Consider the following 24748-nt stretch of genomic DNA (forward strand, 5'->3'; position numbering starts at 1 on the left):
AACATTAGCTTTGGGTTCAACAGTGGGCTCTGAAGAGACATGAAACAACAGGTGTTAATAGCAACTTTATTGTTTCACTGGTGCAAAATCATGAGACTGAATAAACTTGTGTAATGCATTTTCCCCTAAATTTACAGTAATGAAGGTTATACATATCTATATAGATTGCAATTTCTCTATTTATTTTATACTATTTGGAACAAAATTATCTTGATAAATACGGCCTGTGCACAGTACTGGCCCTCACTGAACGTCACAGAGCCTTAATATGCAAAATATAACTTCTGTTTTTGAACATGGTACTTTAAAACTCTCCAAACATGCATTAATATATTCTAGTTTTAGGGAAAAATATTACACTTAGTCTTAACGCGCATTAAAAGAAAAGCACAAGCAGAATTTGACGTACAATAATCCCAAAAAATCTGATGCTCTGTAAGGATCAGACACAGTTTCAGCTGACAGTCACTGCCAGTTTAGAGCTCTAGTGCTACAGAAGCAACAGTGAACAGACAGAAGAGAAATCAGAACTGAAGAGCCCTACCATGTCACATGGATTTCAAAGAAAGTTTCAGCCATGCTAACTGATGAAACCTGTAGTTGCTGGTCCAACCTTCCAAATTTGTTAAGAGTACTCAACACAAGTGTTTGAAGTGCCAGACTGAACACATGAACGTTAATTTGACATTTCTGAAAGGCACAACCTAGGAACCTATCTTAAAAAAAAACCAAAACGGTATGTAATGAAAACAGGTACAGTGCGTGTCTTTCTAAAGAACAAGACCTTCATAAATTGGCCCCTCAGATTCTGGTGATTCCCTCCTCAGACGCAAGTGCTCCAGTGTGTTGTGAAAGTGTTTGTTAATTTGTTCTGTTTCTTCAGTAGACTCAAGGTTTGGGAGATCTTCTCTGATCTTCTGTATAAGCTGATTCAAAACCTGAATTGTCACCTACAGAACATAAAACAGAAGTCATAAACACCACCTGTGTACAAAGGCACAGACATTAGTTTTAACAGACTTGGCTTTAAGCTATCTGTATTTGGACAATCCTTCCATATGCTGATAAGACTGTATGCGGACAAACTGTTGGGGACTGCCTTCTCTGGCTCCTCACAGGACCCTTCCATCCAATTTCAGAGTTCTGTGGAAATTCCCCCAATCACAGCAAATGTGAAAAACTTGTCATTAGCCTGAGAGCTTCATAAGTATTCCAACAGCATTTGTCTCCAGTGTATTCAATATGAATTTAAAAAGCTTCAAACAAATGGCACACACAATTAGATTGTATATGCACTGTGAGATAATTGTTTCTTATAGAAGCCAGGATGGTAATATCAGATTTAAAGTAATTCCTAGAGAACAAGTCATAGCTGCCTATGGGCTGAAGTTCAGCACTACACAAAACACACTGCAAGCCACCAGAGTATCCCGAGAGTATTTTTCCTGCCAAGTGCTTTGAAATTCAAAGCTTTATTTTCATCTCCATCAGATACAGCATCTCCCAACACTAGAGCACTCCTATACTGAGAAGCCAGTTCAGTTATTGGAAAGTCAACAAATCCCTCAAATTTCTTTAGGAATTCTCTCAGAACTACAGGATATTCTTTAATGTCTGCTCTCAATCAATGACATCAGAGGAGACACTGATCTCTACTTGACCAAGCAGGTTTTGCAAACTGCATAACTCTTCTTAGAAATCTGCTAACAGAAAATGGATCAGGTAACTATCACAGATTATACGCACAAACAATTTAGGCTGAGTACATGTGGTGTCATATCTATTTTGTGAAATTTAAGCTTACACCAACCCGGCAGAGTCAGCAGTGACCAAGAACACCTGTAAAGAACTTTCTTTCCCTTATGTACCTATTAATAAATGCGCAGCTCTAAAGCTAGGATCTTACTACTTTCTCATGTAAGTTCCAGTAAATTTTAATCTAAAATATTTCAGGTATACAAGTCTCACAGTATTTAAATTCCTAACTAAACTGCAAACATTTCCCGCCAATGTGAGAAGAACAAAGTTTAATCCAATAGTTTTACTAGCACATGAAGAACTGACTCTTCTCTTATCACAAGAATTTGTGCCTCTCATGAGATTACAAGACAAGCTGAACAGAATTTGGGGTGTAAGTGTGAATGAAGAGCTTAAAGAAATGCTTTTTTAAAAAGACGCAACAGAGAATGGATTTCCACTCACCGCCTCATTTTCCTTTTCATAAAAATAGATATATCTGTTCAGAATTTCTATGAAAAGCTGGACTTGCAGAGAAGGGTCCATGCACTGATTTGCTATCTTCAGAGCCTTCTTTAGGCATTCCATCACTCTTTTTCCTCCATGAAGCTAGAAGGACAAACACCAAAGTTACAAGAAATAAAAAAACCTTAGGGAGCTCCAGTATCTTCCCTTGGCACACACAGCATTTCCTGGGGGTCTGCCACAGAAACACAAAACTACACAAACTGCAAGAGCAAAAAAGCAAAGAGCAAGCTGTCACTAAAAGCCCACCCTGCCTGATTGCCACCAACATTAGATTTTGTTAAATTGCACAGAAACATGAACAGTTGTTGAAAGCCTTCAATTATGAGACCAATTAACTCAATTTTGTAACATGTACCATAATGCGTACTTGGAAAACTACGATTCAAACACTGCTCCTTAAAATGACAACAGCTTATGTGACAAGCCCTGAAGAACAGAGAGGATATTTTTACCTTTACTTCAACAACTTGTAACTTGAATTTGGAAGTTTAGTAGTTCACATGCAAACTGAGCTAATATAAATACAAGCAAGCGCAGCACAGTCAACTAGCCTTTAACTAACTGACACGCAGAAGCTTGCCTGGTACTTCCACTCTTAAATTAGAGTTTTCTCCATTTTTTTTTATTTATGCAGTTTACACTGCAGCGAGTATTAGAAGTTTCATGAATTAGAATAAAATTCCAACCAAACCAAACCTACTTCACCAATGTATCTACTTTAGAAGTGTCTATAGAAGGAAGGCAGAACTGTTAACTGAGGCAGGATGTGTCCCACTGCTGTCACTTTGTTCTTACCTCCTCTCCATTCTTGTCAGTGTTTCGGCCAGACCAGAACAGATGGGCACAAGTGCTCACAGCTCGGCACTGGTCTGGCTTCTTCAGGAGTTTGGAGGCTGCCAGTGCACACTGAGTCCTCAAAGGCTCATGGTTCTCCTCACTGAAGCACTTCATCCTCTCAAATGTCCCAATTATCAAGGTGATTGCAGCCAGCTGTGCTTTTGAGTCACTGATTTCATCTTCATATAGAGAGAAGGCCTAGACAAGGGAGAAAGCGAGATTCAATCAGAACACTCAGAAAAAAAAAAATAATCACACCTGCTACTGACACAGCAAGAAACTGTCCAGATTTGCATTTGTTAAAAGCTTCAGGCAGGAAAAAAAAATCTTTTGTGTAGAGTGTATAAATCAGATAAATCCACAGACCAGAAAAGAGTCTTACAAGAAATAGTATTCAAGTGGTCATAGCAAACAAGTGAGATCCCACATATCATCTGAAGATTAAATTTTTCCTCATCTCAAGCACCTATTCAAACACAGAACTTCAGCAGCAGAAATAGTCCTCAAAAGAAGATCTGGTTCTTTGAAACACAAATTAGCAGAGCAGAAGTTGATGGCAGGTCAGTGATGACAGAGTAGATATGAAAAGCACTTGCACTGCTGCTACACAGACGAAGAATCTTCAGAGAATTGACAAATCTTGAACTGTATCTCTAATGGAAAGTACATAATTGCCATGCCCCTCTCATCATCAAAACTGTGCTACAACAGCAACTGATACAACACAGTGAGCAAACCCAGCTTATCAGCAACTCTGTTTAAAGACATGCATTTAGTAGCAGTATTAGAGGAAAGATTAGGACAAAGCTACAACAGGGATAACATGGAACACATCGGTTCTTTATGTGATGGGAGGAAGGGAAGGTTTTTGCAACAAGTCAAAAGGCTTAAGTTACAAGTTCAAATTGATTTTCCTAGTAGTTTATAATAGGTTCCAATATAAGGAGTTTAATTGGAAAGCCCAGCATAGCAGTTGTGAACACTGCAGATTTTAGAAAACTTCCAAAGAGTGCTTGTGGTCAGGGCAACACCAGCTGGATATCAGGAGCTGGAGACAGAAGCAGTGAAGGAGCATTTTATGCTGAGAAAACTACACTCCTCCAGTGAGCCAGCTACACGAGCAGGAGGCAGCATTGCAACATACCACTGTTGTCAGACTGAGTATTCAAATCAGTAGCAATGGAGCTTAATTCCACAGCAGCCTGGGAAGCAAGAATGAAATGAGGAGTTTCTACCTAGTAGCACTGGCTGTCCATCATTTCAGGTGTTTTAGTCACACCGGATGGTTCAGTGTTCAGCAAACCTACCCAAATCAAATTGAAGGCAGCACAGGACACCAGCCCCAAAACCTGGGACACTCACCTGGGACATGAACTCATAGGCCACAGTTTCATGATTCTCAAAGCCAATCTCTCCTGCAGCCAGTGCTCCCTGCAGGAAGAGTCGGAGAGGCAGCTCTGCCAGCTCGGCTTTGATCAGAGCACTGATGGTCTGATGAGCAAACGAGAAGATCTTCTGGCACTTCTTTTCCCATTTGTCATCCTAGACAAGAAAAACAAGTGAAGACTTGAACAACAGCATTGCTACAAGGAAAAGAGAATCGAAGTTGTTCTAAGATCTGTTAAGTGCTCCAGCCTGTTGCCCTCTGATACCACTCCAGTGCCCCACCAGTGCGCTGTTGGCTTCAGTGGGCCTGCACAAAGTATTTCTTTCATTCACAAAAATTTCACACTCATTTTTCCTACCAGCTCATAGGAGCCTTCCTCAGAAGCCTACACTGAACTAACACTGCAGTTAGGACAGCTAGGCTTAGCACATAACTGAGTAAAAGCCTAGCTAGCCAAGGGGAGAAAAATTCTGTTCAGTCTGGAACAATCAGAAGTGGAAGAGAATTTTAAAACCTTCATTTTGAAGAGAACTTTAACAAACATTTAAACTTATTTCCCCAAAATATAACACCCACAATAAATAAGTAAATACATATTTAAGGTAACTATCTCAATCAGAAAGCATTTAAGAGCCAAAATGGATCAGTCATTATTTTAATGTACACTTTTAGTACTACTGTGTAAGTTAAAGCAAGTGCTTTTTTGTAGGTTTAGAAACATTACAATAATGCAGCTACAATTTAGAAATTTATTCATTTCAATATCCAAATTTAAATCAGTTTTATGCCATCAGTTCTGGTCCCCAGTAAAGGCACATAATCAGTCACCTTAATGAATAAAGAAAACAGGCCAATTTCTGCTTCATCACTTCTAAAGTACTAAAGAAATTTACTATGACTTCATAAAAACCTTCATTAAATTAAAAAGCATTCAAACTTGAACAAAAAATCTGCCTTGAGAAAAAACCCAAACAAACCTAGTCTCGTGTATCAAGTATGAGCATACTTATGCAGCCAGACAAAATGCATTTTCAAGAAAATAAAGCCAAGCAAGCTTACAAGAGCAAGCTGGAGGTGAACTTACCACTTTGGAGTTCTCTTTGTAGCGAAAAGCGAGCTGGTAGGCAGCAAAAACCAAGGGTGGCAGCGTGAAACGAATGCGCTGGTTCCCCCCTGCCCCAAAGTGCTTCCGGGCAGTGTTGAGGATCTGGAACAGAAGCACAGTGAGCTCAGAGAATCCTGCACAGAAACCAGCACTCAAGGGAAGCTCAGGGCCCCACCCCAAACGGATTTTTAGATTAGATGCAGAATTCATGTAATTAACCTGATTATACAGAAGTCTGTAATCACCCATTACACACTGGTTAGCCACTCTGGCTAATACACTTGGACTAGGCTGTTTGAATTTGCATTTCATACATCTTCCATACAGAATGCATAATTTAAAGTGAGATACTGTGAAAATCCTATAGCCTTGGATATTTTCCTGCTGCTGCTCTATTGTAGAAAAATTTGATGCAAGCATTTGTGACGCTGAGGGAGCTATTAAGCATTATTACTAAAAGGTCTTAAGTAGCTCATAGAATTGTACCCAAAAAGATAATGTGTCAAATCCTTTGATGGCATTTAAAGGTGGTCAGTGTGATTAAAGCAAAGCACTGCTAGATGAGAAAGACAGACTGACACTCAGAATCTTTGTAAAAACAGCTTCAACATCTCTAGCTAGGTAAATTCTTTTGGGGTAGAAATATCAATTTCCTTGGTTCCAGCATTCCTTTGAGGGAAGCTTTGGTCTCCGTAAGGTAAAAAAAAACCAACATAAAAAAACCCCAAAAAAACCCCAAACCACAACCCACCAAAAAAAACCTTTCTGCTTTACTCCAGCAATAAGGTCCTGAAACACAACAGTCTCCAATTTTTGTAAAGCTATGCTTCTCCCCATTACACAAGTTTCATTACACTCCAAGCAAGAATTTTTTACACCAGACCTTAAAGCCAAGCCAAATCAATGCTAGTTGTGTTATGCATAGCTTGCACTTTGTTCTGTTGCTCTGTTCTCACTGTTTATGAAGGGTGATGTTGCTGCAACTTCAGGACAGTCAGTCAATTTTATTTCAGGTACAAACTGTAACTTCACAGTAGTCCCTAAGCAGGCCTGACTCTGACACGAGCTAACTGTGCCATGTGCCGCAGCACCCAACTTCAGCACAGCTTCCCCAGTGGATCTGGCTTGGACAGAATATCCCTGGCCCTCTAATCTAACACACGCTTCTCAAGAGAGTTTATTTGAAGTTTCAGTGACCTCCCTAAAGCCAGATAGAGCAGATTAACAACTATGGAGAACTATACTAAGCTGCCATAGATCAACTCAAACCATTACAAGTACCATAATGCACAAGTTTCAAGGACGTGTCAAATCTACTGTTACAGATGGACCAAGCAGAGAGGAAAAGCATTTAGAACCAAGCAGCAGGATACTACACGCTGTATAAAGACCCCATCCTTACAGAAATTAAAATCCCTAGGGCCAAGCATACTAAGCTGTATTTTTCTGAGGTTTTTTGCATTCTCTTGGCATCAAACCACACAAATAGCACAGTACTCCAAATAGCATTTGCTGTGTTTTCAATAGTTATATGAAGTTGTCAGAACAGTAAAAGTTCCACAAACTAATACAGACAGTTGCCACCTCATGGGATCAAAACTTTAAATCAACAAATGCTCAAGTCCTCATCTGCTTCTTCTGAATAAACAACTTATCATTCTACCACTAAAGGTGTCACACGTAACGTTCTCTACTGAGTCTGTAGTCCCAAAGCAGTGATGCCCCAGCTTCACCCAAGCATTGTGCAGTCAATAACGCAAGAGCTGTGACAGTTCAGAGAGCACAGACATTGAGAAGCACCAGTCACCAACCAGGTACTGTTGGTCAGGGTCATCAGAACGCAGCAGATGAATGAATCTTCCCACAAGACTCTGCTCATCAGCAAAGTCCTCAGGGTCAGGATCCTCAGCAGGCTGATCTGGCTGATCCTGGATCAGCGTGGATACCAAATTCATGATAGCATCAACCTGGTAAAGGCAACAGAAGCTCTGTTTAAACTACAGTACTCCATAAGCATAAATTGCCAGCGACTGGGAACATCTTCACAGCCACTCACAGTGGTGATGCTTATGTCCCTTACACCCTGAGGAAGGGTCCCTCTCAGCACAAGTGGGACAGAGCAGCACAGCAGTGCAGAAGAAAATTCAGATTGCAAAGGCTGTGCAGCCTTCTTTAGACAGTAGACCCAGTTTTAAAGGGATTCAGGGTCCTTGTCCACACCTAACAGATTACTGTCTAGGCTGAAGTGTGGTATATCAGAAATAACCTCTAGGATGAGGTTAGGTAAGATGTTCAAAAACATTTAAGAACACGAGAGGAAGAATTACCAAGTGGGATAAAGCCTGTGCTGTGGAGGCAGGGGCATGCAGGCTGGGAAACAAAGCATGCCCTGCGTGAAGTCACTAAGTGTGTTTCCAGGTCTTTGAACAGTCATTTAAATACCTAGAATTTCAAGTTAACTTATATATATCATACCTGATCTTGGGACACAATTTCTGTGTTATAATCCAATACATTGCTAAGCACGTAACAACTCATGCTCTTCCTGGACTCGTAATCGAAGTATTCAAAGAGTGGGTGAAAATGCTTTAGTTTCAGAACTGTCAGGATATTGTTGTAAGTATCAACTGGGATTTTCAAAAGTCTAGTCAGCTCCTTCGAAACAGCACTGCTTGTTGCGATACTAAAAGAAAATATATGCAAAAAAACCCACAATTAGTCAATGGTTTACACATGTAGACAGGTTTAAAGTCTGCTTCAGAGTATCAATTCTCAGGTATGCAACAACCACCAAGCAACTTGGTGATAGGGAGAAGGGAAATGAGTATCAAAAGAAGTCAGAGATTGCTCTTTGGGACATACAGTAACAAATGCATGTTTTAAGTTGCTGCCAGCAGAAGCAGAGTGTGTGGCTGCAAATGCAACAATAGCACAACTCTAGAGTGCTGTAAGGGATGCCTACAAAATGCACACACATTGTGTGGCTGTACAGCACAACTTATGCACAGGGGTGCAAGTCCTGGTTAGTCAGGAGTTCATCAGGGCTGCTGCAGCTCAGTCCAAAGGCATTGACCTTACACATCCAGAGAACGGCTCTGCTATCTCACCAAACGTGGTGAAATGCAGAAGGTCTGATTTTAGGGTATTAATTGCCATGCCAAAGAAAATGCAAGACACACTTACTGTTCCAGATTAAGTTTGTTGAATATTTCCACAGTAGTCTCCAACACCTTGTCAACATAGTCCACACGGTCTGGGTAGCATTTCATAGCCAGGTTAATGAGAGAAACTTGCAAAGACACCACGTCCTCTGAGGGCATATCCTGCCGAGACTGAAATTTAAGACAGCACGAAGTTGATACTAAAGCACAGAAGTCTGCAAAGAAACACTCCCAAAACTGCATGCAGGGATACCCAACATACCTGTATAACAGTAGCAACCTGCTGTGAAAAGATATCAAACAGTTTGATATCTGCTGGGATACCAGGTCCATCTTCACGATGTGCAAATAAAGCTAACCTGGTGACAGAGCAAGGAAAGCACCTTGGTCAGGATCCCTTTTCCACTCCTCAAATACAGAGCAGAAAGAGGGACTGGCAGAAATAGCAAGTCCTTCAGGTATATTTGGAAGCTCTATTACAAGCAAAAAGGAAATTAATGGAAGTCATAACCCTTATGAGCAACTGAGCCTGGTAACTATCAGTCCTGGAAAAGACTGCTGACAGAAAAGGCAAAGTGAAGAAGGAACAGGAAGGACATTTCATAATTGATGTTGTCCAGCTAGAAACAAGTGCTCTATCTTTTCCAGCAGATAAAGAGGTACAGAGTAGGCTGATGGAAGAGCAAATATCCTGCATTTATTCATTCAGTGATATTACTGAAATTAGACACCCAATAGCATCCTCCACAAAACAGCCACTGGAGAAAAAAAACACACAAAAGGAAGATGCTGACTTAATGATTCTTTGTCACTAAAGACCAATCAACATGTTTGGAACTTACACTATTTGCAGAGAACAGAATACAAAGTGAACCTGAGAAGAATTGAGAAGTGAAGAATAGTTTTTGGGTGGGGGGGCGAGTGGGAGCAAGAAATTGCCATCCAGCAAGCATTCAGGAGGTGGTGAGAGGTATTTTTATCTGTAAGAGGAGAAAGTCATGCCAACCATTTCTGCAAAAATGAGATACAGGATAGAAAGCACCACTATCAGAAGGCTAACACCTTAACAGAGTTGCAGCTTAAGAAGCTCAGCACTGTTATCTTGACTTTTTTAATGATTGAGATTATTCTACTCTGAATTAGAAAAAGAACACAAAAATATTTAGGAAAAGGCATTGCATTAATTTCTTTTTAAAATTCATTCTACAGGGTTTCTCTATTTTGATTCCAAATGAACCCTGGATCTGAAATAAAGAGACACAAAGGGAAAGTCCAGGAGGCCAAAAAACTTCACTGCCGGGAAAAATAAGATATTGAACTATCCTTATATTTGATTAGGGTGGTAAGAAGCAGACTTTCTAAAGCCAGGAACAATCACTGCTTTTTCTTAGAGGCACAAGACAGCTTTCCTTGGCAACAGCTCAGTGTAAAGCCGGCAAGGCTGCAAGGTATGAACAAGCTGCAGGCAGATGGCAGCATAATTAAAAGTCATGAATGGTTTAGTAAGGCAGCAAAGATCCCAAAGCAGCAAGACAATTTTCAGAGATTCCTTTAGCAGGAAAGCCCCACAGGAATCAGGATAAAATTTTCACAAGCTTCTTCAGCAGTCACTGATGTTCAGATTCAATCACCCAATGCCAGCTGAAACAAAGACGAGAAATGCCAAGAGGCACAACCTATACAGGGCAGCTTCACATCCTAACTGCACAACACTGAAGCTCTTGGCCATTGCTGCTACCAGCTCCAACACAAACACAAGAGCAACATCCTCCCTACACACATGGATTCCAAGGACAGATCCACTCACATGCTCCAACACTGGCAGCAACATTACAGTCAAAATCTCAGGCTGTTATCAAAGATAACCATCACACGGCCACCTCTCTGCCCTTGTCCTGCAGCCCAAAGACAGAGCTCTGGAAGCCTTTAAGGGCCCAACAGACCCCGGCAGTGGTAAGGCCAGGAGGACAGAGGGTCACTGCTGCTCAGATCCTTACTGCTGTTTGGAATAGTAAGAACACAAAAACCTTACTGTGGAGATGATACCAAAGTTTAACAGCAAAAGCTACACGAGGAAAGTCTTCTCACAAAAATGACACACTCCAGTGTAAGAGCCTAGCAAAATATCCCCTGACCTCTTTTAAAAGTAATCAAGATAGTCTCAAAAATCAGTTACAGGCAACATTTCTTGGGATTTGTGGGTCTTGTGGTGTTCGGGGTTTACAGTTTTGGAGCTTTTTTAAAAGCTAACAAAATTATGAAAAATCTGAGCCACAGCATGGAAGTGTGGGAAACCAATGAACTCCTGTGAACACCTCTGTACAAAGGCAGCACAGTGTCTCTGACAAATGCACAAACACTGAAAGATATTCCAATAAAACCAAAGTCTTGAACATATAAGTCTGACATAACCTGGAGAAAACAAACTACAGACCTGGTAAGTAACAAATTCAAGATCCTAAGTTACACCTGTCATGCCCAATACACACAAGTCCTCTGGAGGCACTGGAGAGGACACAGTAATCCTACCCAATGCTGAATGCCAGGTGATCCAAGATCCCTGTGGTAACTGAAGTCCACACATTGATACATGGACCAATGAAGGTACATGTCTGGATGCAAATGCAAAGGACAAGGTTTGCCTAGGGCCTGAGACAGGCCATGCAAGTGCATTTCCTTTCTGCAGCAAGAAAGTGCAGGTGCTCACAGAAAATCTGTCTTTCCTTTCAGGATACAAATTAAAATTTCAGTTTGCCATAAAAGTCTTTTCCAAACTAAAGGATTCTATGATTTCTCCCACAAATCTGAACTCAGTGCAAGCAGTTTTAAGCACTACCTCCACAGGAAGAACATGCTTTTGGGGGAACACTCAAGATGCTAGTGGCAAGTTAAGAATTAAGAAGGCAGTCCCATTTCCTACTAGCTCTGTTCTGAAGAAGCATTGTTATGTTCTCTGATCTTTGACCCTGCAAGGTAAAGTATCCCTGATAGATGATTTAGCCATTAGGACCTTCAGCTTTTCAAGAGGTACCTATGAGTGATACGGCTGTCAAAGCAGGGCACTGCTGTCACTTCAGTTCTGAAGCATGAAACTGCTCAATACTAAATGGGCTGTTTCCTGGCTTAGTCTGTTTACAAGTTTAAATCAGTCCATAAAGCACGTTTCATTGGAAGCTGTAAAAGCAGAGTCCAGAGAGTAGAAGCTACAGAAATAATATTCTTCACAGCTTTAATTACAGCTGATAGAAAGACATGGAAACAGTGAAGTGGTATCAGAAATTAAACATCTTCACATGATAGAAGAATTATCATCTGCTTGTGCACAACACAAACTTAATTTTGAGTCAAGTTCCACCCCCTTAGTCACTCACCTGTCAATTAAAGCAATAATTATATTTTTCACATTCACATTTTGGTGCAGCTCAGCACAGGCTCTGAGAAATGGGTTCAGGGTTTGGAGGTGAAATTCATCTGGGAAAACCTGAAGTTTTAGATCAATAGTCATCAAGTTATAAACTGAATTTGCCCATTGTTTCACAGAAGAAAAATGCAACAGAATAATTCCAAAGCAGATAGCCACACAGTAAATACACTCTGGCCTATGAAGCTGACCTTGACTGGGTAAATGCATGAAGCAAGAGATATAAGACAAATGGGTAACTCAAGGGCCCACCTTTCTATTACAACTCTTAACACAGGCACTGCTGCCCAGATGCTTACAAGCTACTGCAACAGAAGGAGCACAAAATCTCCACTCTGCCCATCTGGTAAAAAGTAAAGGACAAGCCACTGTGTACAAGTCCCAGTGATGAAGTTTTCCAGTCCATGAGGAAGATGTGAAAGCTGCCTGATTCTGACTAAGTGTATAGAAGTATCCCTGTGTCCCATCTCTGCAACTGAACTTAAGCAGCTCACCTGTATGATGCACTCCATGAGGTACTCCTGAGCTAAAGCATCTCTACAGTTCACAACTTGCTCCAGTATTCCAGGCAGCACAATCTGGAAAAGGGGGAAAAGGTCTTGCAGTCATTTTACAATTACCTTCTAAGTTATATTCACACATGCATTTTATCCAAACAGGGCAGAATTTCTAACAGTTCTCAGCTGATTTTCTACCTAAAGGCTTTCTCATAAAAAGTCCCATTTTTCTGCAGTTCCATCCACCAGAGGAAAAAAAAAAAAACAAACCTACCAGTCTCAGAAGTCTGTCCCTTTCATACATTATGCAAGCTTTGATTTCACAAATCAGTGCTACTGACTTTGCTGGCACATACCCAGGGTCTCAGCAGCACCTCTCAAAGCTGCTTTCAGCAGCTGTATGGTAGAACTTAGAAGGGACAGACTTTTAAATAATGCATTTCCTTCACTGTCATTTCACACAGTCACAGTTCTCTTGAATGCTTTGGGAAGTACAGCCTCATAACTTGTGAAGTCTGTCCCAGAACCCTGGACATGCACATATCCCTTAGACCAAACCATTATTTTGCAAGAAAAATGGGAATCTGGAAGGAAAGTTTTACAATTTCTTGTCACTGTTACAGACAGACTTACAGGAAACATGTGAATCATGCCCTTGGCCTGAGAATACACTGTATACCTCCATGAGTATTCCCAACTTTTCCTCAGGTGAAGAGTTTGAGAAGCACTGGGATTACTGAACTTTTAGCAAAGCCGTAACACTTCCAGCTCCTCATCGGAAAGTCCAAACTAGTTTAGTTTGGCAAACAGAAGTCAAAAAGGATGGGGAGCCATCCCACCTGCTTGTATCGCTCCACATTAACCCCTTCCAGCTGACTGAGGCGAACCAGGTTTGTCCCCACGAGGATCCTCAGCTCCTGCCTCTCGCGCTCCCTTTTCTCTCTGTCCCGACTGTGGCCCTGGTGCTGCATCCGCACCCACAGTTTGTTCATCTCAGCAAAGTTCAGCAGCACAAAATCCATGGAGTCACTGATGTCTCCAGTGGTTTCTTCACTGCAATTGATAAGAGGTTAAGAAGAGAAAAGCCTGTCAGAGGTATCCATCCTTCCAGCTGCTGGTGAACACACAAGTTTTAAGGTAAGAGGGTGGGGAAGAGTGGGGTGGGATTTCTGGGTTCACATCCTCACTTGTTAGGAACTTCAGTGCTAGAAGGGAATTCTTAAGGGACAAAACACCTGACAAGTCTATGGAATTCCAGCATAGCTACTTCTTTCAAATCTGAAGTAAGTCGCACAGAAAATTTAAATAAGCTCTATTAAAAGTAATTTCAATAAGTTATAGCCCATCTTTCTTACTCTGCTTGCTCGCCTTCATCTGGTAAGATATTCCTGGTACACTGCAGGAGATAGTTTCTAAGGAAGAGGCCTCTAAGAGGATGCTGCACTCCACGGCACATCTCCACCAAGTCTTTCAAAATATCTTTCCTGGACTGAGGAAATGACTTGACATAGACAACACCTACTGTTATCAGCAGATACCTGCAAAAGGCACAGAGTCAAACAATCAATCATAAAGTAACAACTTTAGGCAACACTTAAAGGTGATAGTTCTTCTTGTCCATGATGGCAGGATTACCAAAACACAAAAAAGCAATAAAATTATCACCTTGGTCCCATAATTTTGGATATTTAGTCAGCTTTCAACTCCTATCCTCCTCTGCTCCAGAGCACAGGAAGTCTGAACAGCCACCAGACCTCATTACAATGCATGATAGATACACTGAATGTGTAAATGCTCACCAAGTTCTGAATGCTCTCAGACCAGCTCATTTATACTTCCAGCATCCCACTAAGCTGGAAAACAGCTCTGACACATACAGATAAGTAACCTATGATGAGGAAGTACTCAAGCCTCTCTCACACTGTGTCTAGCAGGATAGGAACTCCTGGCTTTGTGCTCATTCCCTCAGCACCTCTGCATCAGGTAACAGGCAGCAGGAATATGTGAGATGCAGAAGACTGCTGCTCAGGTATATCTGGACTCCCCTTCAGCTTAAAAGAAAAAAAAGTACAATACTCAGAACCTACAGGTAGAGGCCTCAGTTAAGAGGCCTCACCCCTCCCTGCCTGCTCCTCTGCCCCATGCACAGGACCTCCATGAAAGCACCACAAGTTTCATCAGGGAGAACCAGAGTCTACAGGCAGGAAGACAACTCTGATGGTTACACACAGAGGTGAAGACACTGTAGTAGCCATCAGCCAGACTCCAGAAATTGCATGAAGACGCAGTCTGGTGTGTCCAGAGCCTCTTCCTGGCATGAACATAAGGTCAGGAATGAAAAACTTGAGTACCAGGCAAAACCTAAATCCCAAAACTGACTATGTCAAAGATGTACTGCAGCCCAACGGTCACATATTTAAATGTAAGCCTCACAGGCCTTCAAATATCACTTCTGGCAAGCTATCACTTTGCAAAAAAAAAAAATTACTAAGAAACAGACTCTAAGAATGAAATCAAACTTTCAGCATCCTTCTCACACTTCTGATTCTCTAAAAAGGCAGGAGGTTATGAAGCAACTACTCTGTGGGAGAAGGTAAGATCAAGAGCCTCAGGTAAGAGAAACAGTCAATAAAGTGCATAGTTAATCTCCCTGATCAGTGTGGTACTTGGTTATCTTCCCCTGACCAGCTCTTTACCCAAAAGTCAGCTTCATTCCAGTATTGAAGTGCTTTCATCTTGGTCATGTGCAAAATTAACACACTGACAGGAAGAACTGACCTTCTGCACCTGCACCTTTGGCCTAATCTCAGAAGTTTGATAGTAATCTACTCCAGATAGGCAGAAATACTAATGACCACTGTAAACTGACTGAGAAGCCAATCACTGTCTGAACACAGAGCTGGACAACTATTCACCAGTTTAAAAAAGAAAAAGCAAACAAAGCCAGACACAACACACACACACTTACAGTCTTGGAATGATATTTCCAGCATACTGTACTAGCTCATAAAGGTCTGCCACTTTCCTGCCTTTGGCAAATTCATCTGTCAGGTAGACTTCCAAGTAGTGCAGCTCATCAGAAATTGCCATGTCTTTTTCTCATAGTTAAGGATTTTAAGTTAGAATGTCCACAATATATTTTCATAGTAATTTGTTCATTCACACCCAGGAAGAAAGATGCTACACCAAATACAAACATGCCCAAGCAGGCAGTACTTCTCAACAGTAATCATGATTGGGATAAATGTGCAAAATTAACCTCAAACCTTTAATCAATTTTTAGCATATTAGAAAAGAGAATAAAAGTGGGAATGAAAGAGCTGTTTTACAGAGCTGATACTGTTTTCATAACTAGTCTCCTGAAATTTCCCAGAGGAAGATATGAAAGACAATAAAGACCTGTTTTATACCAGAGTGAAAAACTGAACTTACACAGTGAGCAAAGCATATATTCTCCTACAATATATACACATAATTGAATACTGGGGAGAAAAGTGCTAATTAACTATCTGACACAAGACACCATTGTACCAAAAAAAGCAGATGAACATCCCATTCCAAATACATTTCAACTATTAGTTTCGTCTGGAAAGGATACAGAGCTCATAATAGCTCTTTGGAGACAACATAGAAGTCCGCAGCTCCCCAAGCATGTTGGAAGCATGTTTCAGAGCATCCATCAGCTTGTTCTTGTCCTTCAGAGGAAGAAAGAAAAGTCTGTTAGAAATGACACTAGGCAACTGCAGGATTTTTTATTTATTAAAAAAAACACCCTCAAGTGCTCTAATATCCACCTTATACTACAGCACCATGCTAACTAAGTGAACATTTTACCTGGAGTGATAAGAAGATGCATCTGAAGACAGAGCGACAGTAATAAATCACAATACTAATGGTAGAAAAATCTAAAATCATTCTGCTTATGCAGCAATCTGCACCCAACACTAGGATTCTATCCAGCACGCTAAACAGAACAGGTTCCCCTCCTCCAAATCTGGTCTGTTGTTTTGCTCAGATCTCACAGCTCTCCTAGAAACCTCAAGGAGACAGACAATACACACTGCCATCATCACCTTCCCCTCCTTCTCACCCACAAAAAACACCTCACTGAAAGCCACCCCTTACTAGTCTGCATTTAAATTACACTTCTGGTGAATTTAATCACCTGGCATCACAGGCTACAACCACAAACCTCTAATCTACCACTTACACAGACTTGAGCAACCCATCATAAGCAGTAGCAGCAAGTTTAGAGGGAGAACAAAAAGAGTTGCTAGTGTGATCCACTTAGTGTATTTATACTGCCACTTAATCACAGATAGCAGTGAAAAGTGCGGCTGCAGCTACTTCAAGATTTCCAAAGCATTCCACTGAGCACAAAACTGGAAGAGGTGTTACACTTCTTGCTACTCTCATTTGGCTGCAAACAAAAGTCGGCTTGGCTAACCACATGAAAACATATGGGAATATTTAAGCTTTCATTGCAACTTTAAGCAGTTTCTCCAAATAAAAACTGAGGCTTCTCAAACCCAGGAAAGCTATGTGTGATTACATAATCTGCCTGAACTGGCTACAATTCATAGATAAAAATCTCAGCACAACAGTAGCCCATGGTATTTCCCAGTCACAGAAGAATTCACATATCCATCTACAGTTAATCCCTACAAAACTGATCCTACACAACCTCTCAGTCTGACAGTCACACCAACAAAAGGCTACATGAAAAAAACCAACAGAATGGTCAACATAAACAATGAGCTCATAATAAAGCTCATCTTAGGTTTATTTAAATGCAAGCATGTAATTACAAAGGTACATCTTTAACTTATCTTGTCAAATACTGGAGCAGAATCAGGAAGACACATTCAGAGAATACCCAAGGCTCACTCTCAACGAGCAGCTGCCTCATTTATTGGCAAAGCCTCTTGCACAAAGACACATAAAGGGTTAATTTTCCTCACAGCACTGGAGATTGGTATTGATTTATTGTTTTATTCCTAGCAGACAAGAAGCTTCATTGCATTTTAAAGTCACATTCTTACCAAGCATCTCTTCATCTGGAACGACTGCACCTTCACAGCCTGAATGGCTTCATCCAGGAGCTTTTCCTGTTCATCCTGAGGAGATTGCTGTGTTGTTGGCTGGAGGAAAAAAGAAACCAAACAAAACAGAATGCAATTATTTTTATGAAGTTGTTTATGACTTGACTAAACGTGGATTCCCACACTTGAGAATGCACTGCAAGTGACACTGCAGCACGACCACTGAGGGACTGTCAGAAATAGTTGTGTGAAATGTAATGGAGAAAGTTCAAGCGCCCTGCAAAAACCTGGGGGGAGGTTACAGGTAGCCTGTGAGCACCACTGCTTCTTGGACAGCAAAGCCATGGGGGCAGAGCAGGGCCAACTTTTCCTCACCAACATTTAGAGGACAAGAATCCAGTGCAAGTACCTGGGAAGAAAAGCTCCAAGAGAATGCAGAGACACGACTGTGCTGATGTTACTTCTGTCCACAGAGCTTCAAAGCAGCGCCCAGACCACACACTGCAGCTGCACAGATGCTTTCTGTGCTCACAAGTTCCCAACTGCTATCTGAGCCACACCATTCCATTCAGCACAAGTTTCAGATAAGCAAAGGATAAAGTACAGTTAGTGCATTCCAGAAGGTGGAAGCTACTTGCAGATTGGATCAGAAAGCTGAAGAGAAACAACTCTTCGTGTGTCCTTGTCCCAGTCACACTGTCAGAGTGACATTCTTGCTCCCCCTCAGAGGCACATTCTACACATTCAACTGAAACTTTCACCATCTTTTGACTTTCCAAGGTTCACACTGCATTTTCTTAAGATATTAAATAAATCCATTGCTTACAACCTTATATTTCCCCTCAATCCAGCTATAACAGGCCTTCTACTGCAGCAGCTACCCTCCCTCTACCACAATAGTGAGATCAGTTTCTACAACCATCTTTAAGTTATTTGCCAAGATGTCCAAACTTACACAGGTCAGAACTGCTGCTCCCCCCTGCATCCAGCCTTCCTCCTAAGGCTTTACAAGAAAACACTGTCATGCACCTCTTGTTCAGGATCAGCCTTCAAAACCTCATTAGAGCATCTCCACTTCTCTCAATTCTTGCAGTTTGTTTTCAGATGGCCCCTATGAAATAGTGCTGGAGACAAAAGCACTGATGCAGTATCTCAGCCACATCTTCTCTAGTCTTGAAAAATACCAAGTACATAGTGATTTGCACAGCAGCTTCTCTGAGCCTTCAGCTTCAGTATATTCTCAGCTATTTATACTTGCTCCCTTCATCCACTGTGCTCAGGTCTCTGGTCTCCTCCTTTTAACTGCATTTCAGAAACAAGCTGGAAGGGCATGAATTACATCACTCTAATGTATTTAAAAACTCTATCTTCAGTACCAACTCCCACATGTTCCATGTGTGGAGTCCCCAGAAGTATCTGCTGAGGACTGAGATTAAAATTGAGGCCTTCATTAAAGCAGAGAAGTTTTAGTTTAACACCAATTTAATGTTACAGAGCATTTCACACCTGTTACTTCCCACATTTAATTGGGTTCTTGTTCTGCAGTCGCAATCTGCCCACTATCCTTTTCCACATCCAGAAAACAGAGTGCTCTGCGATACTGTTCCTGCCTTGATCATGCCCTAATGAAACTCTGCTCTTGAAGCTCCTCAATCACCCAGCTGGACAAAACCAAGGCTGATCTGATCCAACACAGGTGACAAACCTGCTTCAGGTAGGTTATATGACAAAAAGGTTCCTTCCAACCAACACTTCTGTGACTCTGTGTACCTCAGTAATACCCCAACTATGCACAATAACTAATTAAGAAATGTATTTAGTCAACAGAAAAAGCCATCTCTGCTAATTAGAGTGGCTGCATCTCTTACAAAGCTCTCTCAGTACATAATTAATCAACGTGCAGGTCTTCCAAAAATGATTTAAGCGTAAGGAAAAAGCAGCAGCCATGGCTAGATGATCCCATTTCAAGGCAATTCAATAGCTACAAACCCTTAGACAACCTCAAACTGTCAAACAAGTATGTTCTGCCAGCAGAAGTTTGCTGTAATTGCTAAGCTTTAATTATTCAATGGCAGATCAGACTTTTAAGGAATATAAAATGACAGTGCAGGGACTAGTGTGCAGTAATCAATATCAGAACATCACATAATAGACTTGCTGAGTTATGTCTGTGCCAGAATGCTGGTTACACTCTACAGTCCCCTGAATCCATACCAGTGCTTTAGAGAAAATAAATCACTGCTGAGCTGAATGCCATATGCTCTGAGCACGCCAAATCTCTATTAAAGCACAGCTAGGAACAATGCAGCAATGCCAACACTGACCACCACCTCCTAAGCCCCTTCTCCTGATGGGCACTACACTTCCACAGCCGCCAGCCCTGCTCTTCCATCCCCAGCTGCTCACGGGGCAGACAGAGCCGGGAGAGCACTTTGGGCTGTAAACTGATTAACCGATTACCATTCACCTGGGTCAGCCTAAAGCCACATAAAACACTGCAAGCAGGGCTGTGAAAAGGCTTCTTAACAGCAACATCAAGCCAAAGCACTACTGAAACATGCACATATTTGCTACAACCCCAAGAAGCATTTGGCTGAATCGACGTGCATTGGTTCGTTACTTTTGGTGTGCAAAAACGTTGGTTACAGAATCATGGCTACAAGTTCGGGACTACACTTTTCATTACACCACCTATGAGCTCAGCAGATACATTTGTATCTTCTCACAGAACTTTAACCACTGCAGTTGAGCAGCAGTTGGGGAAAAACTGGAGTTTCATTCATTTATAGTGTCAGCTTTACATCAAACTCTGTCTGCATTAACAGAAGACCAGGAACTTCAATTTCTGCTCTAAATTTGAACAGCCAGGTCCCATGTTGTATTCAACACTGGGACTAAGTACTGAGTTCATCAACAGAAGCATTTTCATATTAACACAAGATAGTAATTTATTTCTTCAGTATCTCTCCAAGATACGGAGAATTAAGAAAGGTGAAAATTCAATTTGTATGTGTGCTGATTTGAGGACTGAGAAGGTGATCAGTCTAAACAAAGTTGTCTTTACTACAAGGGCACTATACATCATGTCTGAAGAAAAGACAGCTGTAGCATTTTCAAGTGGCATGGGTAGCAAAAGAATCTACACTGCTGTTAGAAGCATACAACAGGAGCAGTGGTGTCACCTGAGGGATTGTTTGTAGCAGCTTTACTTCTGCAGGAATAGAAAACAACAGCCGCACTAGCGAACAAGTTGCAATTCTTACTTTTCAAAGTCTGAATATGTATCAGCTTACCCTTTTCTTCAAACTTCAAAAGGCAAAATACTTCAAGCTTTAGAACTGCAGGGGTTCCCAAACATAACCTGGTTGTTTATCAAGTGATACACAAGATCACATCAGGACACACATACCCTACTAACACGTGGCTGAAGTTTGAGGCTGTGGTGACAAAAGGCAAATGAAGGAAAGAGAACAGAGCAAAAGCAGTGACATCCAGCAAGGCACACACTGAACCAGAACACAGTTCTGTCAGATTCCATGGTGAATAAGGCTGTTTATGTTCTGTATCTTACCCTGAAAATACCAACCTAGTAACATAAGATGGTATTTTCAAGTGTAATTTTATCAAAAAAGCAACTGTGGAGCCCTAAGCCCATCTACAAAAACAATCCTGAACATCAGCTTTTGAAGTGGAAGATACTTTGACCCTGGGCAAAAGCAGCAGTACAGAATATCCTGCCTTGTCAACTACATGTACAATAAGGTACAAACCCCTGCCTGAGCACAAGAGAAGCAAATTATAGCAATTACACAGCTACTTAGACTTTAGAAATGTCTGAGCAATACCCATACTAGATACACTGCAAATGCTGTAGGGAAAAAGGACGGTTGACGTGAAGAGTTTTGCTTCACTCATTTTTCCTCTGAAGTAATGAGGAAGCAAGTGAGCAGTGGAGAAGGGACAGAACTGCCTCTCCCAGCTGCAGCAGCAGTTTCTGCACAAGAGACAAAAGCTTTTTGCTGGCTCTGAGCACAGGGCTAGTCTAAGTTACCACATACAAGTAATGGAAGTCAAAAGTCACAGCAGATGACTTTGGAGGGGGGAGTAAAGAAAGCTAGCTTTTGGTGTGGGGTTTTTGGTATGCTTTTTTTGTTCCTTTGGCTTTTTGTTTTTTTTTTAATAAAAGCCAGTAAACTAAACTGTAAGTTTCGTTGGAAAATAATTTTTTTTTAATCTCAAAACAACTTGAAACCAGCTAACCAGAATAGTTAATACAAGTTATCCTGCAGATAACAATTAGGGAAGCGCATTACTGCAGCAGCAAACATTATTCTGGATCACGCCTATCCTCATAACAGCAATTCCTCCTGAACATACAAAGCAAACATTGCACCTATTGTGTAAGATTCACTCATTTTCTAACACTGAGTTCCATCAGATTCGTTTCTAGTTCCGTATTTGACACTGAGCTGCGCTCTAGAGAGGGCCCAAAATAATAACCACTGCGCTGACTTATTTCACTTAAGAATCTGGTACCTTGGAGTACTCAAGAATGACAGTACTGAAAGAGAGCAGAGTTCAAGGGAGCTTGTCAAGCCTAAAAGCTCATGTTCTGACACACAGGTGCCTTAAGCTGCATGCAGAGTAAAAATAGTAACGAGTAAAAGGTTTTGCTTCCATTCCATTGGAAAGTGCATTTGCATCTAATCACCAAAAGTCCTTTCCTTTAGTTAACTGATGTGCTCACAGCCTGTTCCACATGGCACATCCTTCTGTTTGCTCACACGCCTGCATTGAGCACCACAACAAATGACATTTACCTAAGGAGCTTTCCCTGCCTCCTCCCAGAGGGGTGTTGTTAAAACTCCCTGCCCACACTCCTGAGACATTTCAAGTGACTGCTGCCCAGGAGAGGATGGGGAAGCTCCAGCAGCACTTCAGCACACTGCCAGCCTACAGCTGGGGCCTGGAGGCACACACTGCACTGCTGGCTAAGCCACTGAGGGAATTATCCCTCCCCCCCAAAAAAAACCACAAACCCATAAGCATTTGATACCATACAGGCAGCATTTCTCTGCAACACTGGAGGCCCCAGAACTTCTATTGTATCTCACAGTATAGGAGCTCAGAGATAAACCAGAGAGATGAAAGCATTTTTCACGTGTTGAAACTGGTACTTACTGCTACAGGAAGCCACAAGACACTATTAAGTATTAAAGAGATGGACTTTTTATTCAGGGTATGATCAAAAGCCACCAGAGCCCTCTTAAAACAAGTCATGTTAAAAGTACTTAAGCATTCAGCTTCAAGGTTTAAACCAAGCTCAGTCACAGGAAATCCCAGGGGAGCCTAATTTGGGAATTATCCCACGTTTAACACCTGTGATTATCCCATGTTCAACATCTGTAACTTTATTTTTTCCGAATCACCTGACAACAGCTATTCTGAGAAAGAAGCCATGAGACCAGACAAGTGTCTGGCCAGTTCCCATGGAAATGACAGGCAGAGAAAAGTAATTTCATTGCTGAATTAATGACTACCACAAAATATTTGTGTGGGGGACAGAGACCAGTGGCTATACAGATTTAGCATTTCTCATTACCCATTTCAGTATTACACATTCCTCTTTCAAGTAACACTACAGGCTTTGCCCAGCCCCAAAGATACAGAGATCAACATACATAAAACTTTAAAAAGAAAGTCTGATCCGAAAACCTGAGAACTGAGCAATCCCTTCTTTATAAAGGATTCAGTTATTGTCTACCTCACTATCTATATACTGCTGGTACTGTTTACACACCACACTTAGCTTAATTACACACTGTGGTGCTTACAGCAAGCGCTGCTTAAAATTTTATTGAATACTACATACCACTGAAGGCAAATTAAAGATATTTGTGTTTTATGAGGAAATTGGATTGTCCCCTTACTTTCATTGAGGACTGAAAAGTATATCTCAGTAGGCATTATTTCCATGTGGAAACTTCAGGTTTCACAGAATGAATGAGATTGGAAAGATCAAGTCCAACCTGTGGCCGAACACCACTTCGTCAACCAGACCACGGCACTCAGTGCCATGTCCAGTGTCCAGTCTTTCCTCAAACACCTCCAGGGACCGTGACTCCACTCCCTCCGTGGGCAGTCCATTCCTATGTCTAACCACCCGCTTTGTGAATAAATTCCTCCAAATGTCCAGTTTGAACCTCTCCCGGCACATCTTAAGACGAGCCTTGTTGTCATATTGCTAACAGCCTGGGAGAAGCGGCTGACCCTCGCCTCGCTGCCTCCCTGCCTAACAAACATCAACATTTGCGGCAAAGAGCGCTAATGAGCTGCGCCCACCAGTGCACAACCACCCCTTCTGCCGGAAAAGAAAGGAAGTTTACTCGGGAAGCCGACGGCAGCAGTCTTGGCGGATCGGGAGAGACCGGAGCGCAGGCTGCAAGGCGGACAGCACGGCACACGTGCACAGAACCGGCAATGACACAAGCCCGGCTTTAACACAGGGGCAGCACGGCAAAAGAGAGCGAAACTGACCGCTGGTACGGCCGCGATTCCCCAGTAAAAAACACCACCTTCCCCGCGCCCCTGCGAACGAACGGGCTGAAGGCAACGAGGCGGTGACCCGGCGCCGGCCGCAGGCAGCGCTACCGCCGACACAACGGGCCCGGCCCGCACCTCAGCCCCGCCCGGGCCGGACCGTGCGGCCTCCGCGCCCGCCGCAGCCCCGCACCCGGCCGGGCCCGCCGCGCCGCCGGCCCAGCGCGGCCGCTCAGGGCGCTGCCCCGGGAGCAGGCGGGGCCCGTCCCTGGGCCGCCGGCCGCCCCAGCCAGCCCGCGGCAAGGCTCCCCGCGGCAGGGCTCCCGGCCCCGCGGCCCCCGCCCGCTGCCCCTCACCATGGTCGCGCCGCCGCCGCCCCCGCCAGCGCCGCCCCGTCATGTGACCGCGCCGCGCGCGCCGCCCCGACCCGCCCCGCCGCCGCTCGCCGCCCATTGGCCCGTTCCGAGGAAGTGCCGCGCCGCGCGCCCATTGG

The 24748-nt window shown here is 42.4% G+C and overlaps 1 protein-coding gene across 2 annotated transcripts; it reads right to left on the reverse strand.

The window, feature by feature from the left end:
• Positions 1-50: 50 nt before the first annotated feature.
• VPS35 (VPS35 retromer complex component) lies at positions 51-24661 on the reverse strand. 2 transcript variants are annotated; one of them, XM_066194999.1, is made up of 17 exons: positions 24612-24661; positions 17716-17814; positions 16272-16368; positions 15642-15765; positions 14029-14211; positions 13513-13726; positions 12671-12754; positions 12127-12236; positions 9018-9114; positions 8778-8926; positions 8070-8277; positions 7406-7561; positions 5574-5696; positions 4465-4644; positions 3061-3300; positions 2203-2346; positions 51-950 (listed from the first exon to the last, which is right to left on the reverse strand). In XM_066194999.1, exons 1-17 carry the CDS (start codon positions 24612-24614, stop codon positions 771-773), a joined length of 2391 nt encoding a protein of 796 aa, XP_066051096.1. In that variant the 5' UTR covers positions 24615-24661; the 3' UTR covers positions 51-770. The 2 variants fall into 2 exon arrangements, with proteins under 2 accessions (XP_066051096.1, XP_066051097.1); XM_066195000.1 differs by lacking the exon at positions 24612-24661 and adding an exon at positions 18125-18186.
• Between the last annotated feature and the right edge of the window lie 87 nt (positions 24662-24748).

The sequence above is a fragment of the Chamaea fasciata genome, unplaced genomic scaffold (genome assembly GCF_029207755.1).
Source record: "Chamaea fasciata isolate MVZ Bird 193981 ecotype frontalis unplaced genomic scaffold, bChaFas1.0.hap1 SCAF_12, whole genome shotgun sequence".
Taxonomy (NCBI): Eukaryota; Metazoa; Chordata; class Aves; order Passeriformes; family Sylviidae; genus Chamaea; species Chamaea fasciata.

Coding starts and splice junctions, on each gene's coding strand:
- VPS35 (XM_066194999.1), bottom strand. Junction 12,755..13,512: donor ATGTGGAGCGATACAAGCAG/GTGGGATGGCTC, acceptor CCCCTTTTCCAG/ATTGTGCTGCCTGGAATACT. Junction 12,237..12,670: donor TCATGGAGTGCATCATACAG/GTGAGCTGCTTA, acceptor CTAAAACTTCAG/GTTTTCCCAGATGAATTTCA.